This window comes from Microtus oregoni, unplaced genomic scaffold (assembly GCF_018167655.1).
Source record: "Microtus oregoni isolate MIOR12 unplaced genomic scaffold, Mior012 000015F_ref0000493, whole genome shotgun sequence".
Classification (NCBI taxonomy): domain Eukaryota; kingdom Metazoa; phylum Chordata; class Mammalia; order Rodentia; family Cricetidae; genus Microtus; species Microtus oregoni.
The window spans coordinates 15,046,352-15,059,785 of NW_024543074.1; the positions used below are offsets into that span (position 1 = coordinate 15,046,352).

At 44.9% G+C, this 13,434-nt stretch overlaps 1 protein-coding gene and 1 pseudogene across 1 annotated transcript; both read left to right on the plus strand.

Annotated features, from left to right (window-relative positions):
* Positions 1 to 8,069: 8,069 nt before the first annotated feature.
* Positions 8,070 to 9,210, plus strand: LOC121456441 (C-C motif chemokine 3-like). Its single transcript, XM_041664585.1, has 3 exons — positions 8,070 to 8,210; positions 8,766 to 8,877; positions 9,098 to 9,210. Exons 1-3 carry the CDS (start codon positions 8,135 to 8,137, stop codon positions 9,186 to 9,188), a joined length of 279 nt encoding a protein of 92 aa, XP_041520519.1. The 5' UTR covers positions 8,070 to 8,134; the 3' UTR covers positions 9,189 to 9,210.
* A 3,107-nt stretch (positions 9,211 to 12,317) lies between these two features.
* LOC121456439 lies at positions 12,318 to 12,739 on the plus strand (annotated as a pseudogene).
* Positions 12,740 to 13,434: the final 695 nt, after the last annotated feature.

The following is a 13,434-nucleotide window of genomic DNA, read 5'->3' on the forward strand; positions in this document are numbered from 1 at the left end:
GGAGGAAACAGGAAATGTCCATGTGGATAGCTTGGCTTCTCCTCCGAACAATGTGATGGTTAGGAATTTTAAGGAGACCACTGAGCATTGGGAACCAAAAGTGGGAGCATGCTTGGATCTAGGGTGTTCCTAGAGGGCAAATGCTGAGAGGGGAGAGCATGGTGAGCTATGGCACAGAGTCATTTTGCAAAGATAGTAAACCAAGAATTGATATTGCCAGTGTGTTATCTATGTCACTTGGGGAAATGGGAGCAGACATTGAATTGTGGGAGGAGGAGAACAGAGATGGTTACATACAGTGCAGGTTCAGAGCGGCATCTGTAGCCGAGGGACCAGCTGTAGTAGCCCATCAGCTACTGCCAGACCCTGGCCACCAGTCCTTATTCCCCAGTCACAGCCTTCTCCTCGTCTGTCCAGGGTAGAGGGCAATGATTTGTAGGGTGTAGAGTTCCTGCCAGTCTCTCCAGTTTCGGTGGACTCAGGAAACTCTCAGCTTTTCTTCGAAGCCTCTGCCTTTGATGCTTGTACATGTGTTTCTGCCCTCTTCCTATTCTCCTGAGAGAAGACAACAGCCTGGTAAAGCTTTACTGAGCACCTACTATGTGTCAGGGGCTTTGTCAGTGTTGGAGAACTGAGCACCTACTATGTGACAGGTGCTGTGTTAGTGTTGGAGGACTGAGCACCTACTATGTGTAGGGGCTTTTCAGTGTTAGAGAGCTGAGCACCTACTATGTGACAGGGGCTGTGCCAGTTTTGGAGTTGTCTATTTTAAGTGTATGAATCACGATTAATAAACACTCAGGGTCAGAAATTGGGGTTTAACCTGAATATCTTAAAAGCAAAACAGCCAGTCACTAGCTCTTATTTTGCCCTCAGTCTGAAATAGTGATCTTGCCTCCAGGAATCTCAAGAGGAGACTATGTCTGAGAGCTATCTCCCTACTCCCCATTTTATATTCCTCTCTAGGGCTGGGATTAAAGGCATGCACTTCCAATTTCTATGCAACTATGATGGCTACTGGGTATAAGGTGTGTGTTACCATAACCTGATCTGGATGGCTGACCAGTGGGACTGTTCTATCGCAGATCTTCGGTCAGTCTTTATTTATTAAAATAAGATTGAAATGCCACTATAAATGGTGGTTGCGAAGTGTTGAGTGGGGTTCCAAAATGTGAGGCTCAGAAGAGGGACAGCAAAAATATAAGAGACAGGGTGAGGAGGAGGGCATTGGGAGGGTGCAGAGGGGTGCGGTGGGAGGGCGGGGAGAGGTGCAGTGGGAAGGCGGGGAGTGTGGTGAGGGAAGGCAGGGAGGGTGGAGAGGGGTGCAGTGGGACTGTGGAGAGGGGTGCAGTGGGAGGGCGGGGAGGAGTGCAGTGGGAGGGCGGGGAGGAGTGCAGTGGGACGATGTCTTGGCTTTTGTACCCCTGAACTCACAGCAATTATGACAGGCTGCACAGGATCTGCTCAAGGTCAAGCCAACAAAGCAGTCAAAATGTGAGCAGGCAGGCAGCAGTGGGCTTAATGGGTACCAGAGAGAGGGAGAGGAGGTGGGGGAGGAGAGAAGAGAAGAATAGGGAGCACAGAGGTGAAGAGATGGGATTGGAGAGGGGAAGAGGGTGAGGGAGGATAGGAGGAGGAGAGGGCATATTGAGGGTTCATCATAGGGCTAGGGAGGATTAGGGTTGAATATGGGTTTTCCATATATACATATGCCAAGTTGTCAAAGAAGGAATAAAAGATTAAAATGCAAAGTGTGAATTTTTAAAACATAAATTACATTAGGTTATCCTTCTTTTACCAAAAAGTATGTATGGTGACTGTAAAACTTTTAAAAACTATAGGAATACATGAACCTTAAAGTTCTTAAGATATAAGACGTAAGACTTAAAATTCTGTATTGTTATGCACCTAGCTGTTAGCACTTATGTTCTTTCTCACAGCAGCATGTCTGTCTTCCCATTGTTGGTTCATATTCTGCAGAGTTCCTGAAGACTGAGTCATTCCTGAAATAGAGTATTGATGAATATGCGGAATCCCATCATCGGAAGCCCTAACTTTTGTGTTTAATGCATTAATACATAGGTAGGTCCATCCATTCAATTGTTTTGAACCTTTCTCTAAATTGAGCTGAGAACTCTCTAGCTAGCCAGAGAGTGGGTGTTGGTAATTCAGGAAAAAATGAGCTGTTACAAGTAAGCTGTATTTATTATCTCCTATGTCACAGTAGGGTAGGTAAGGACAATGGTAATGTACTGTATATTTCAACAGAATAAGGACAAAGATCATGAATGTTTTCACCACCAAGAAATTACCCAATGGATATACAGACCCTGGTTTGGAATCATACAGTACTTCACATTAAAATACTATATGGTGTCTGTAAACATGTAAACACTGTGTTTTACTAATTAGTCTATTAATATAATTAAAATTATTTTTAATTAAAAAGCTTGGGATTTACAAAAACCAAGTAAATGATAGTAATTGCAGTTAGCACTTAACACAGCTCTTCACCATGAGTCAGTACCAGCCTAAGTACTAACCTGTTCTGTTCTCCCAGTGGTACTTTGAAGTCGGTATCATTATTAGTTTCTGTCACACATGAAAGCACTGAGCACAGAAGGTGACTAACCTACAGAACACACAGCTGATACGCCACAGATTTGGAAATGAAACCAAGGAAGTCTGTCGCTAAGATAAGCAAGTCTGAGAAGGAAACTCACTTCTTTGCAAATTTCTGTTAAAAGTTTAATGGCCAAGTCCGATCAGTGTGCTGTGGTCTCTCGGTTCACATGTCTTGAGCAATAGAATGCATCAACTTCTCTCTTTTTTTTTAAAGCATAGAATGTTTGGTCATTTCAATAATTTTCCAAGAAAAGGGGAGGGAGGAAATGAACACATGTGATGTGACAGCAGAAGGGGGCACCGTGGAGGGATGGGGGCAGCAGGGAATGGGAGTGGAGAAGAATACTTTACATGTAAGGAATGAAGATATTGGAGGCTGGAGAGATGGCTCAGTGGTTAAGAGCACCGACTGCTCTTCCAGAGGTCCAGGGTTCAATTCCTAGAACCCACATGGTGGCTCAAGTATCTATAACTATATGGGATCCAGTTCCCTCTTCTGGTTTCAGACAGACATACAGACAAAACACCTGTAAATATAAAATAAATAAATAAATTTTAAGTAGTAAAACTATATGTATACCAAAAAGAAAAAAAAAAAAACAAAGGAGTTAATGGCACCACACAAAGAAAACCCACAGAATCAACTAACATGGGCTAGTTGGCCCAAAGAGACTGAACCTATGACCAGGGAGCAAGCCTGGGACTGCCCTAAGCCCTCTACATATATGTTACAGTTGTGTAGTTGGCTGCCTTGTGGGACTCCTATCAGTGACAGGAGGGCTATCTCTGACTTATTTGCCTGCTTTTTGGACCCTATTCTGCAATGTGCCTAGTCTTGAGGCAACTTGATAAGCCATGTTTGGTTGATATCCATGGGAGGTCTTTATCTGCAGAGAAATGAAAAAGGAGTGGATCAGGGTAACAAGGAGAAAAGGAAAGAAGATTTATGGTCAGGATGTAAAATATGAGAGCAGACGATTTAAAACGTATTTTAAAAGAAATTGTTCAGGTTGTATTTGTTTATATTTTGTTTTTTAAAGATTTATTTTACTTTTAATTATATATAGGTGTGTGTGTTTATGTGTGGGTACGTGCAGCTGAGATCAGGTACTCATGAAAGTCAATGCATCCCATCCCATGCCTCTGGAGTTGAAGTGCAGGCACTTGTGAGCTGCCCAGCATGGGTACTGGGAACAGAACTCAGGTCTCTGCAAGAGCCCTTTCTTAACACTGAGTCATCTCTCCAGCACATCCCCACATCAGCTTCAATTTCCGGTGTAGACTAGGGGAGGTGACTAAATAGGAAGTTGAAAGTTGTGGGAGCAGAGAGAGGAGTCAAAGCGACTGTGACTTCCTGGCCTCTGACGTGGAAGCTTGATCAGACAAGATGTTTTCAGAAGAGAGATAATACAGAAGTCAGGGGGTGGATGGAGTCAAGTATGAAGATATATATCCAGATCTACAGTGGATGTACACACACACACACACACACACACACACACACACACATGCAAGCACGCAAACATACCAGAGAAAATGGCAAGAACTCAGGTAGAAAATAAAGGGCTCACATCAAAATGAAGGGATGGCATCATTGAAACCTTGCCTCTTTAGGATGTGAGAAGGAAGCCTGACTTCAGGATGCTGTTTCTGCTTTCATGAGTGATGTACCCTTGCCTACTAAAGCTATGGAAAGCAGAGGTAGACCTAACAAGGTGTTATTATCAATTAGACCATTCATGGGACACAGCACAAACAAGAGCAGAGACTGATACCCAGGGAAGTGAAACCACGGTGGGGAAACTAGAAAGAAATCAATGGACAGAGCTGGATCATGGGAAGTGCGGGAGTAAGAAGAGGCGAGCAGAGCAGTTGGAGGGAAGGACAAAGAAGAGGAGTAGCCCCACCAGACTCCCTGGGCTCATAAGTAGGATACTGAGCTGTGGTGGGGCTGTGGGAAGGCTGAGTGAACAGTGAATCTAGGATACAGATTAAGCCCTCCACACCAAGGAGGGGTCCATTGTGTTGACTACTGGCTACTTTCTGTTAGGGTTGCTAATTGATCATGGTGTTTTCCCTAGAGAAAAAAAGATCTTGTCACTATGGTTTTTTTTTTTTTACTCCATCTCTTCCCATCAGTATTTGGCTCTATGATGAGTGTTCAAGTATAATACATTTTGTCAAATACCTCACTATGTTTCAGGCATCTTGGCTTTGTTGCAGATACAGTGGAAAGTATTGCTAATAGTGAAGTGTATTGCTGACCAGTCTATGTGTGACCCCAAGCAAGCCATTTTTCCTGGAAACACCAGTCTGTCACCTACAGCATTTCTAAGACACTTCTAACTCAACCCTTCCACCACTCCCCCAATGTGTGTACTGAACACATACTATGCAGGTAAGCATGCCATTTTCCAATCCAAGTGCAAACACATGGTGAAAGACAATTTCCTGGTTTAGAGATTCATATGAAAAGTCTTACAACCCTATAGACACTGAGGATTATAGATTCCATCCATTGCCTTCATTCAAAAGAACTAAATTAGTGTCTTGGTCAGGAAACCCACCCTGTTAGACTCATCATGTGCTAGGATGTTATCCAGACTCTACCAGTAAGACATGGTCCGAATTTGTTCAAAACCAATGGGACATCATTCAAATTTTAAAACAAAAGTTTACATGGATGACGGAGGACCCACTGCAGTAAGTGTTGTAATTCTGGAAATCAAAATCACCAGGAGAAATGGAAGCAGCCTGTGTGCTTTAAAGACTGTAAGAGCAGAGGACTAGGACATAGGCCTCCACAGGCACCAACCACAGCTCAAGGTGAATGGGGGAACATTCACAAAGTCACACTCCCTAGATAAAAAAAAAAAAAAAAAAAAAAAAAAAAAACCTACAGGCAGGCAATAGCTGTCAGAGAGGGACAATCAGCTCTCTCTGTGAATGAACTTCCAATGGGTTATCCAAATCCAACTGCTCTGCCCCAAACACATGTACATAGGAGCAATGTGAGATGGACTCAGTAGGTAACAGAAATGAGTAGAGAAGGAGAGGTCGTGAATTTGAGAGGGAGTTGGGAACAATGGGAGAAGTTAGAGAGGGGGAGGAGTGGAAATGATGTACACTGTGTGTGGAGACCAGGAGAGTGTCAGTCCGAATGACGAAGGAAGAAAATCGAGTTCAACATGACTCAATAGCCCGTCTTGGATCAAACATCTGGAGTCTTTATATATAGGGTCCTTTAGTTTGGGCAAATTAAAGTATAGTACAGTTTAGAAACAAGTTTCCTGGTGTAACACACAATCCCCTGTGCACAAGGATGAATGATTATATTGAAACTCCTCTCAAAATACATGTCACTTCTTCCATGAAGTTGGGTTCTAGAGATAGGCTACAGGCATTATCTTTGGGCCTATGGAAGGATCTGATGTGGTCTCGATCACACAGATAGCACTTGACTCCTTTGGGCCACTAGCTACTTCCTGCCATAGTTGTGGGATCTTCAGTGAGTCCCTGGACATCCGGGTAACACACAGGCCACCTAGACTACTAAGTATCTGCAGTGGTAGTTGTGGGGGCTCAGGAAAACCCCTGGGCATACAAATAATGCAAAAGTCACCGAGACCATTGCCCACCTCTGGTCTTGCTTGTGGGACCTTGGTATGGGCTGACACTACAGACAACAGAGATCACCATGCTATTAGCCGTCTCCATTCGCAGCCTTCTGGTTGGAACACAGGCTGTACATCTCTCCCTGTATGTTTCGCACTCTTGGTTTTCCAGAACTTTCCTGTGAGACAAAGAACATTTGTGCTCCCATCAACACTATTAATGTGTGAAATTCTCAAGAATTTAAGTGAAGAAATGCTATGCCGTACCAATAGGAAATGTCTAAGGGCACAGGATTGAAGCACATTTTAAGGCATTAAACTTAGCCTCTCATCACCAGCAATTAATTTCCTTTTCCATAGAGATGAGAATTCTTTTTTAAACTTATTGATTTTTATTGTATGCATATGAGTGTTTGGGTGCATGTACGAGCCTGAGATAGTCAGAAGAGGGCTTGGATCCCCAGCAACTACAGGTACAGGTGGTTGTGGGCTGTCACGTGGATGATGGACACTGGACTCAGGTCCTCTGCAAGAGCATCCAGTGCTCTAACTGCTGAGACATCTCTCAAGCCCCTGATATAAGAATTCCTGAAACAAAATCTTAGAATCAGGAAAGGTCAATCTTAGCGAATCTTTGATGCTGTTAGCAGCACCTCATATTGTTCTGATGGTATTCACTTTGGGAGACAGGCTGTGAAATGCCCCTCGTTTCAAAATGCCTTAGAGGGCTGGCAAGATTTCTTAGCAGGCAGAATCAATTTCTACACATACTTGATTCTCTGAGTTCAATCCTGAAAAGAAGAGAAAGATAAAACACTAAGGTGAAAGCAGAAAAAAATTAAATAAGTAAGAGAAAGTGCATGAATCCTGTCCTCAGGCCTCCACATACTTGTTACAGCACACGGCACATTCATGTACACATAAACACACTTGTGGCCTGCACACATGCAATGTACCAATAATAATCAGTATAAAATAAAATTGAAAAATGTAACCCTATAGACACTTAGAAAGGAGCGACTTCCTACGGTGTGTCCTTGTTTTGCTTATGCCTGAAGCCCTCTACCATTTTCTTGTATCAAATCTATGAACTCCCAACTCCTGAGGGGAGAGTTTAAAGCCAGCTCTCTCTATGTTTAAAGATGTCTTCATATTTGTGCTGTTTCCACAAAACTCTTTCCTAGAAAGGCTTTTTTCTAGATTAATGGGCATAAATTTTTTAGGCTCCTCACAGGTATCGACACCCACATCTAAAGTATTGTTATGATCCCCAAATACTCCCTACCCCAGTGGCCTAGTCACTCTGTAGCTGATGGTTGGACAAATATCTGAAATGTGACCTCAAGTCCCCTACAGCTCTAGCTGCGAATGCTTTAACTCAGCTGCTCATGGTGGTGGGGGAGGGGCTGCTGTGCCACCATCCACAACTCTTCCATCCGTGTGGTTAGAGAAGCTCGAAATGACAGAGTTTCCATTCCATGGTGAGGAATCAGGCTAGAGTGTTCACTCACAGAGCGGTTTCTATCAGAAGGACCTGCTCAGAATAGCCCTGGGTTGACATTATCCTAGCTCCTCCCGCTCACCAGAAAAACTAATTTCCCCTCAAGAAGTAAGGATAGGTCACGAGTTGAGAGCTGGGACTATACCTCAGAGATTCTATTCTTGGATATCCTGAGCACTGTGTGGTCACCAAGGACCCTGGGTTGTGCAATATCCAACAGGACACCATCACTGAACTGACAATTTTCCCTCCACACCCCCGGATTCCATTTCCCCTTCTGCCGGGGCTGCCTATAAAGAGAAGGGGCATATGGCGTCAGACACCAGCAGGACACAAGCGGCAGTGAGGACCGGTCTCTGCTGACAAGCCCCAGCTCCATCACCTGCTCTACATCATGAAGGTCCCCACAGCTGCCCTTGCTGTCCTTCTCTGCACCATGGCTCTCTGTGACCAAGTCTTCTCAGCTCCATGTGAGTCCCCATCGATACAGCTTGTGTCCCCACTCTGGTCTTGAGCAGACCACAGCAGTTTTTTCTGTGGCTTCGGAGTCTACAAGAGAGAAGAAACTGATCTTTCTCTTTAAGATTTTTATTTTTCTCTCTGTGGGGTGGAGATTTTTAACCTCTTGTAGGTCTACCTGGAACTTGGAATCACAGTGAGCGAGAGGACCGGTGTCAATCACTTACCAGCCAGCCCTAGGATGCCTAACTCTGTCTCTGGCATGCCTTAGGCCATGCCCCAGGTGTCCTTTGCTAATTTTTGTAACAGAGAAAGCTGTGGAAGGGACATGGGGTAACCCACAGAAAAATTGAAAGCCCACAGTGGAGACAGAGAGAGGGAGGATGAGAGAGAGAGAGAGAGAGAGAGAGAGAGAGAGAGAGAGAAAGAACAGACAGATACGGAAGGCATTTCTGGTCCCAAATGTGGTCAGAGCCCCCTAGCCTTCCTTACCCTATCAAGAAGTAGTGTTGGCCGATTTTCCTGCCCTATGTTGACTTGAACACATTCTGCCTTTCCCCCTGCAGATGGTGCTAACACCCCAACCTACTGCTGCTTCACTTACAGCAGGCAGATTAACCGCAAATTCATTGCTGACTATTTTGAAACCAACAGCCTTTGCCCTCAGCCAGGCGTCATGTAAGTTCTCTTTTCCTGCTTTCCCTTACATGGGGATGTATGGGCAGGATGAGGGAGGGTTTATAAGCCATGGAGGGGGGAGCACAGGATCCTCTCAGGTGACAGTGAAAGAGGCTCTCTAGAGCATCTCTTTGGATAGGGGTCTGGATGGAGATGCCACAGAGGACCTCAGACTCTTCTATAGGATGATCCTCTTTTTGACCCTCATCTCTCTCCATAGTTTCCAAACAAAGAGAAACCGGAAGGTCTGCGCTGACCCCAAAGAAACTTGGGTGCAAGAATACATCGCTGACCTGAAGCAGAATGCCTGAAAGGCTTGGAGGCAGTGAGGAATCCCAAAACATTCATGGGCTCTGTGTGGAGCAGGGTCCTGAGTTTCAGAAAATCCCAGCCACCTCCACAGCTTCATCTCCTGCAAACTGTTTGCCGCCAAGTAGCCACACACAGGGACTCTCAACTTGAATTCTAATTTAATTTATTATTATTTAATTTTGTAATTTATTTTATTGTCACACTTGTTCTTGTGACTCTTAGTTCTGAACGATCTCAGGGTACTTTCCAACATCCCCTCCCTCTCCCCTTGCTCACACTGTGTTTGGTGACAGTGGGAGTGGCTGTCACCAGGCTGTTCTAGGTAGATACGGTGACAAGATCACACGCTGACAAAGAAACAATGGATGCTTTGTTTACACCAGAGAAATAATAAATATGCTCTTATAAAAGTGATTGGAATTGAGTTTTATTTTATTTCCTGTAAAATGAGAATTACGGATGAAGAGGACTAACAGCAAATAATAAAGAGATCTGAAATAGAATCCAGGGGTGTGGGAAGGGCTGGGAAGGTGAAAATGGGTGGGCTCCCATGGGGCACCCCCCTTCATAGTGGAAGTATGGTGCTGGACCACTGGAATGGTGGTTATTTTGTGAATCAACTCATAATGAACCTGCTCTAGAAAAGGTCAACCTTTAAATAAACATCATCAGTGGCAAATTAGTTTTGCATCCCAGGAATTAAGCTTTCTTAAGAACAGTTTTGAGGATTACTCTAAACTTGGTGGTTTTTGTACATTGTCCATTTTATCTGGCTTTTTGTTTTTGTTTAAGTCTCACTCCTTAACCTGGTCTGACCCGAAGCTCAGAGATCTGAGTGCCTTTGCCTCTTAATGGCTGAGATTAAAGGCACCACCATGCCACACATCCCTTCCCCTCCCAAAGCTTATGTATTAAAATATTAGTCCCCAGTACAGCAGTGTTCAAAGGTGATTGGTGCTGAGGGCTCTGACCTCGTGAATTGTATTGAAGTCATACTTGAATGGGTTTAGAGAGTTGGGTGGGATTTCTGTGATAGCAGCAAGACCTATTTCTTCGTTGCTTCTCTTCGCATGCCTCTGCCATGATGAGGCCTCACCCTTGGCTGAAAGTACCGTGGCCAACTTCAGAAACCATGAGAGGAAATAAACTTTTCTTCCTTTGAACTGAGGTTCTCGGGTGTGTTGTCAGGGCGATCGAGAGCAGGCTAAAGCACCTGCCAGTGTGGCAGCGCACCTGAGACTGCACAATCAACCATCCCCACCTGTCAGAAAGGGAAAGCTGGGCTCAGAGAGCTAAAACTACTTTACCAAAATCAGAACAGAAATGATACAACCAAGTCACCACACTCAACTTTTACTTGCAGACTCCTCTATTCTACTGACCTGCAGCAACTGCCCAGTCAAGCAACTACCCCAGATCAAGCAAGTCAGCGGTCCAATAGAGAAGCACTCTTGGGGCTGGCAGGATGGATAAAGGTACCTGCCACCAAGCCTCATGGCATGGTTTAGCTCCAGGTCCTATGTGGTAGAGAGAGAACCAACTTCTTCAAATAATCCTCTGATCTCCACATGCACAGAAAACGAACAAATGGAAATTATTTTTTCAAAAGGAGAGGCTACCATTACTGAAGCCTCTTTTTCCCCAGGTTGGCAGAGTTGTCTGTAAGTGACATCATTTCTTTCCTGAAGTTCCACCAGCAAAGGGGGCAGTTACTTAAGCCTCTTACTTTACCTGCAAACCATGGAACTGTCAATCAACCAGCCATTTCTAGTCTAATGAGGGAAGCTGACCTGAGAACTTTGGGCCCTTTAAATATCTCCTGGCTGTCCAGTGAGTCGCTAGTTCAGCTGCCCAAACTGTAGGAGACTCAGTTTACCTGCAGAAACCGCCAGAGCTGTCAAGGTCACAGTGGAATCTCCTGCATAAGCTCTAAGCAACATTATGTGGGTGTCTGTGTTTTACTCACCATCATTCCAGACAACCTGAGATCGCCCCAAAAGCTATGTTTGCTTCTAGCAGTCCAGTCACTTCAGATGACACTGTCTATAGCTGTGTCTCTGTGCATCTTAAGATGTTTTTAGTAGAAAGGGGAGAAGCATGTGTTCATGACAGCTGGAGTGGACAGGACCAGTACAACTTGTTGGACTGGGGAGATTTAGCTAAAGGTTTGTGGTTAGCAAACAGAAGACTATCCATCTGCATGGCTGATCAAACAAACAACCCTCCTTGTTCATGTTTTAAGGTTAGCCCAAGAGACCCTAAGAGCTTCAGTGTGTGTCTGGAAGCAGCACCTTTAAACTGTGTCTTCAGGCAACAGCAGAAGTGCAGGGAAGGTGAGAGACCACAGAGAACGGAGAGAGGTCTCAGAAAACCAAGAGACTGCAGAAGCCAAGAGCTGTGGTGGCAGAATGGCTGTAAAACAGCAGCCACCAAAGCTGACTGACAAAGCTGTAAACATCAGTTCTAAGCTGGTGTTTGGCCAGGCACTCAAGGCAGAGCCTTCCTGACACTGAGGGGCTCCCCTTGGCTCTCTGTTGCTTCCATCTGAATAGAACCAAAGGGCCCAAGGCAGATTGCTAAGACAATGGTGGCTCTCCAAAGGTGGTGCCTGGACAGCTGAGGGAGCATCACCTGGGAACCAGAAACACAAGTTGTAAGCCTTCCCCAACCCTTAGGCAGTGGGCCCATCAAGCCGTGATTTCAAGAGCCTCTGAGACATGCAGTTGCACACTAAAACCACTTACTGGTCTTTTCCTATTCAGACATTCCAGACTTCAGCCAGGGCCATATTTCTCTATGGTAGAGTGCTCTGGCTTTCTCAGGGTGTTTGGTAGCTGTTTTGAGGAGGAAGCCAATCCAACCTAAGCCTGAGCTAATGAACTCTGTCTGGTACAAAGTGAGCTGTAGCCCCAGGAAACCCAGATGCAGCTTCCAGGTTGGAATCTCTCCCTTAGATCGGTTTCTGGGAAGACAGACAGACCCTGACAGACTTACAGGAATCCATTTTTTGTTGGTGCTAAGGGAAGAGTGTGTTTTCACTGAGAAGAAAACAAAACTTCAGGTCTCCCCGAAACCGGCTGTCGTGTTCTGCGCCCATGGAGCCTACAAGGGCACTTCTGTGGTGCACCATGCCTTTCGTCGATGTGCAGAAAAAGCTGGGCATTAGCCTCGATCGCCACTTCGTATTCTAAAGTGTTGAGCAGCCCTTCAAGATTCCCTCCTGATGCCATGCTTTCGAAAAAGAGTGGATAGAGTGTGCACATGGCATCGGTGCTGCCCGGGCTAAAAAAGAGTTCAAGATAGAATTTGAAGATTTCGAGGAATGTTATCTTCTGTATAAAACGACGAAGTGCCTGGGTGAAATCAAACGACAGCGGGATAAGCTAGTTAAAGAGGGGAAATACACCCCTCCACCTCACCACATGGGCCAGGAGGAACCCAGGCCCTGAGCAGAGCAGGTGGACGCTGCTTTTCATGCTGTTTTCCGTTGGGAGAAAATCTAATGAAAACTGCTTCATTGAGTACATAAAAATAAAGATTTAGTCAACCTCAAAAAAAAAACTTCAGATTCTTTTATTTATTTTTTTAAATATTTATTTATTTATTTATTTATTTATTTATTTTACAATATTCTGTCTTGTGTATGTCTGCAGGCCAGAAGAGGGCACCAGACCTCATTACAGATGGTTGTGAGCCATCATGTGGTTGCCGGGAATTGAACTCAGGACCTTTGGAAGAGCAGGCAATGCTCTTAACCACTGAGCCCTCTCTCCAGCCCCCTCAGATTCTTTTAAATATGGCTTTCTTGTCACGGCCACCCTCATCCCGCAAGGATGACGCGACCACCGGAGCTCCTCTCACTGCAGTTTATTCCAGGACTTGATTCACTTTCTCTCTCTTTTCCCCTCTCTCTTTCCCTCTCCTTTTTCCTCTCTCCCCGGCAAACCTTTCCCAGCCCTTTAGTAGGCACGGGCTGCCTGCCAATCCCGGATTGCCAGGTGGGCACTGCCCATAGGCCCACACATATGCAAGCAGCTGATAATCATTGCGTGATCATAGCATAGGTCAGACTTTAGCCATCTCAGTTGATTATACATCTCCATCAGTTGTGATTCCACGCAGCTCGCTACAGTTCCCCCTTTTGTTTTGTAAAGCCACAGGTAAGAGTAGAGGTCTGATCTCTGTTAAAAATGGAACATGTACTAGTGTTTGTCCAGTTATCATCCACTCAGAGAACACTAGACC

What these genes read in the sequence shown, in the direction of transcription:
- LOC121456441 (XM_041664585.1), top strand. Translation starts at nt 8,135, where the DNA reads ATGAAGGTCCCCACAGCTGCCCTTGCTGTCCTTCTCTGCACCATGGCT. An exon ending in CCAAGTCTTCTCAGCTCCAT is followed by an intron (nt 8,211 to 8,765) that starts GTGAGTCCCCAT and finishes TTCCCCCTGCAG; the next exon opens with ATGGTGCTAACACCCCAACC. An exon ending in TGCCCTCAGCCAGGCGTCAT is followed by an intron (nt 8,878 to 9,097) that starts GTAAGTTCTCTT and finishes CTCTCTCCATAG; the next exon opens with TTTCCAAACAAAGAGAAACC.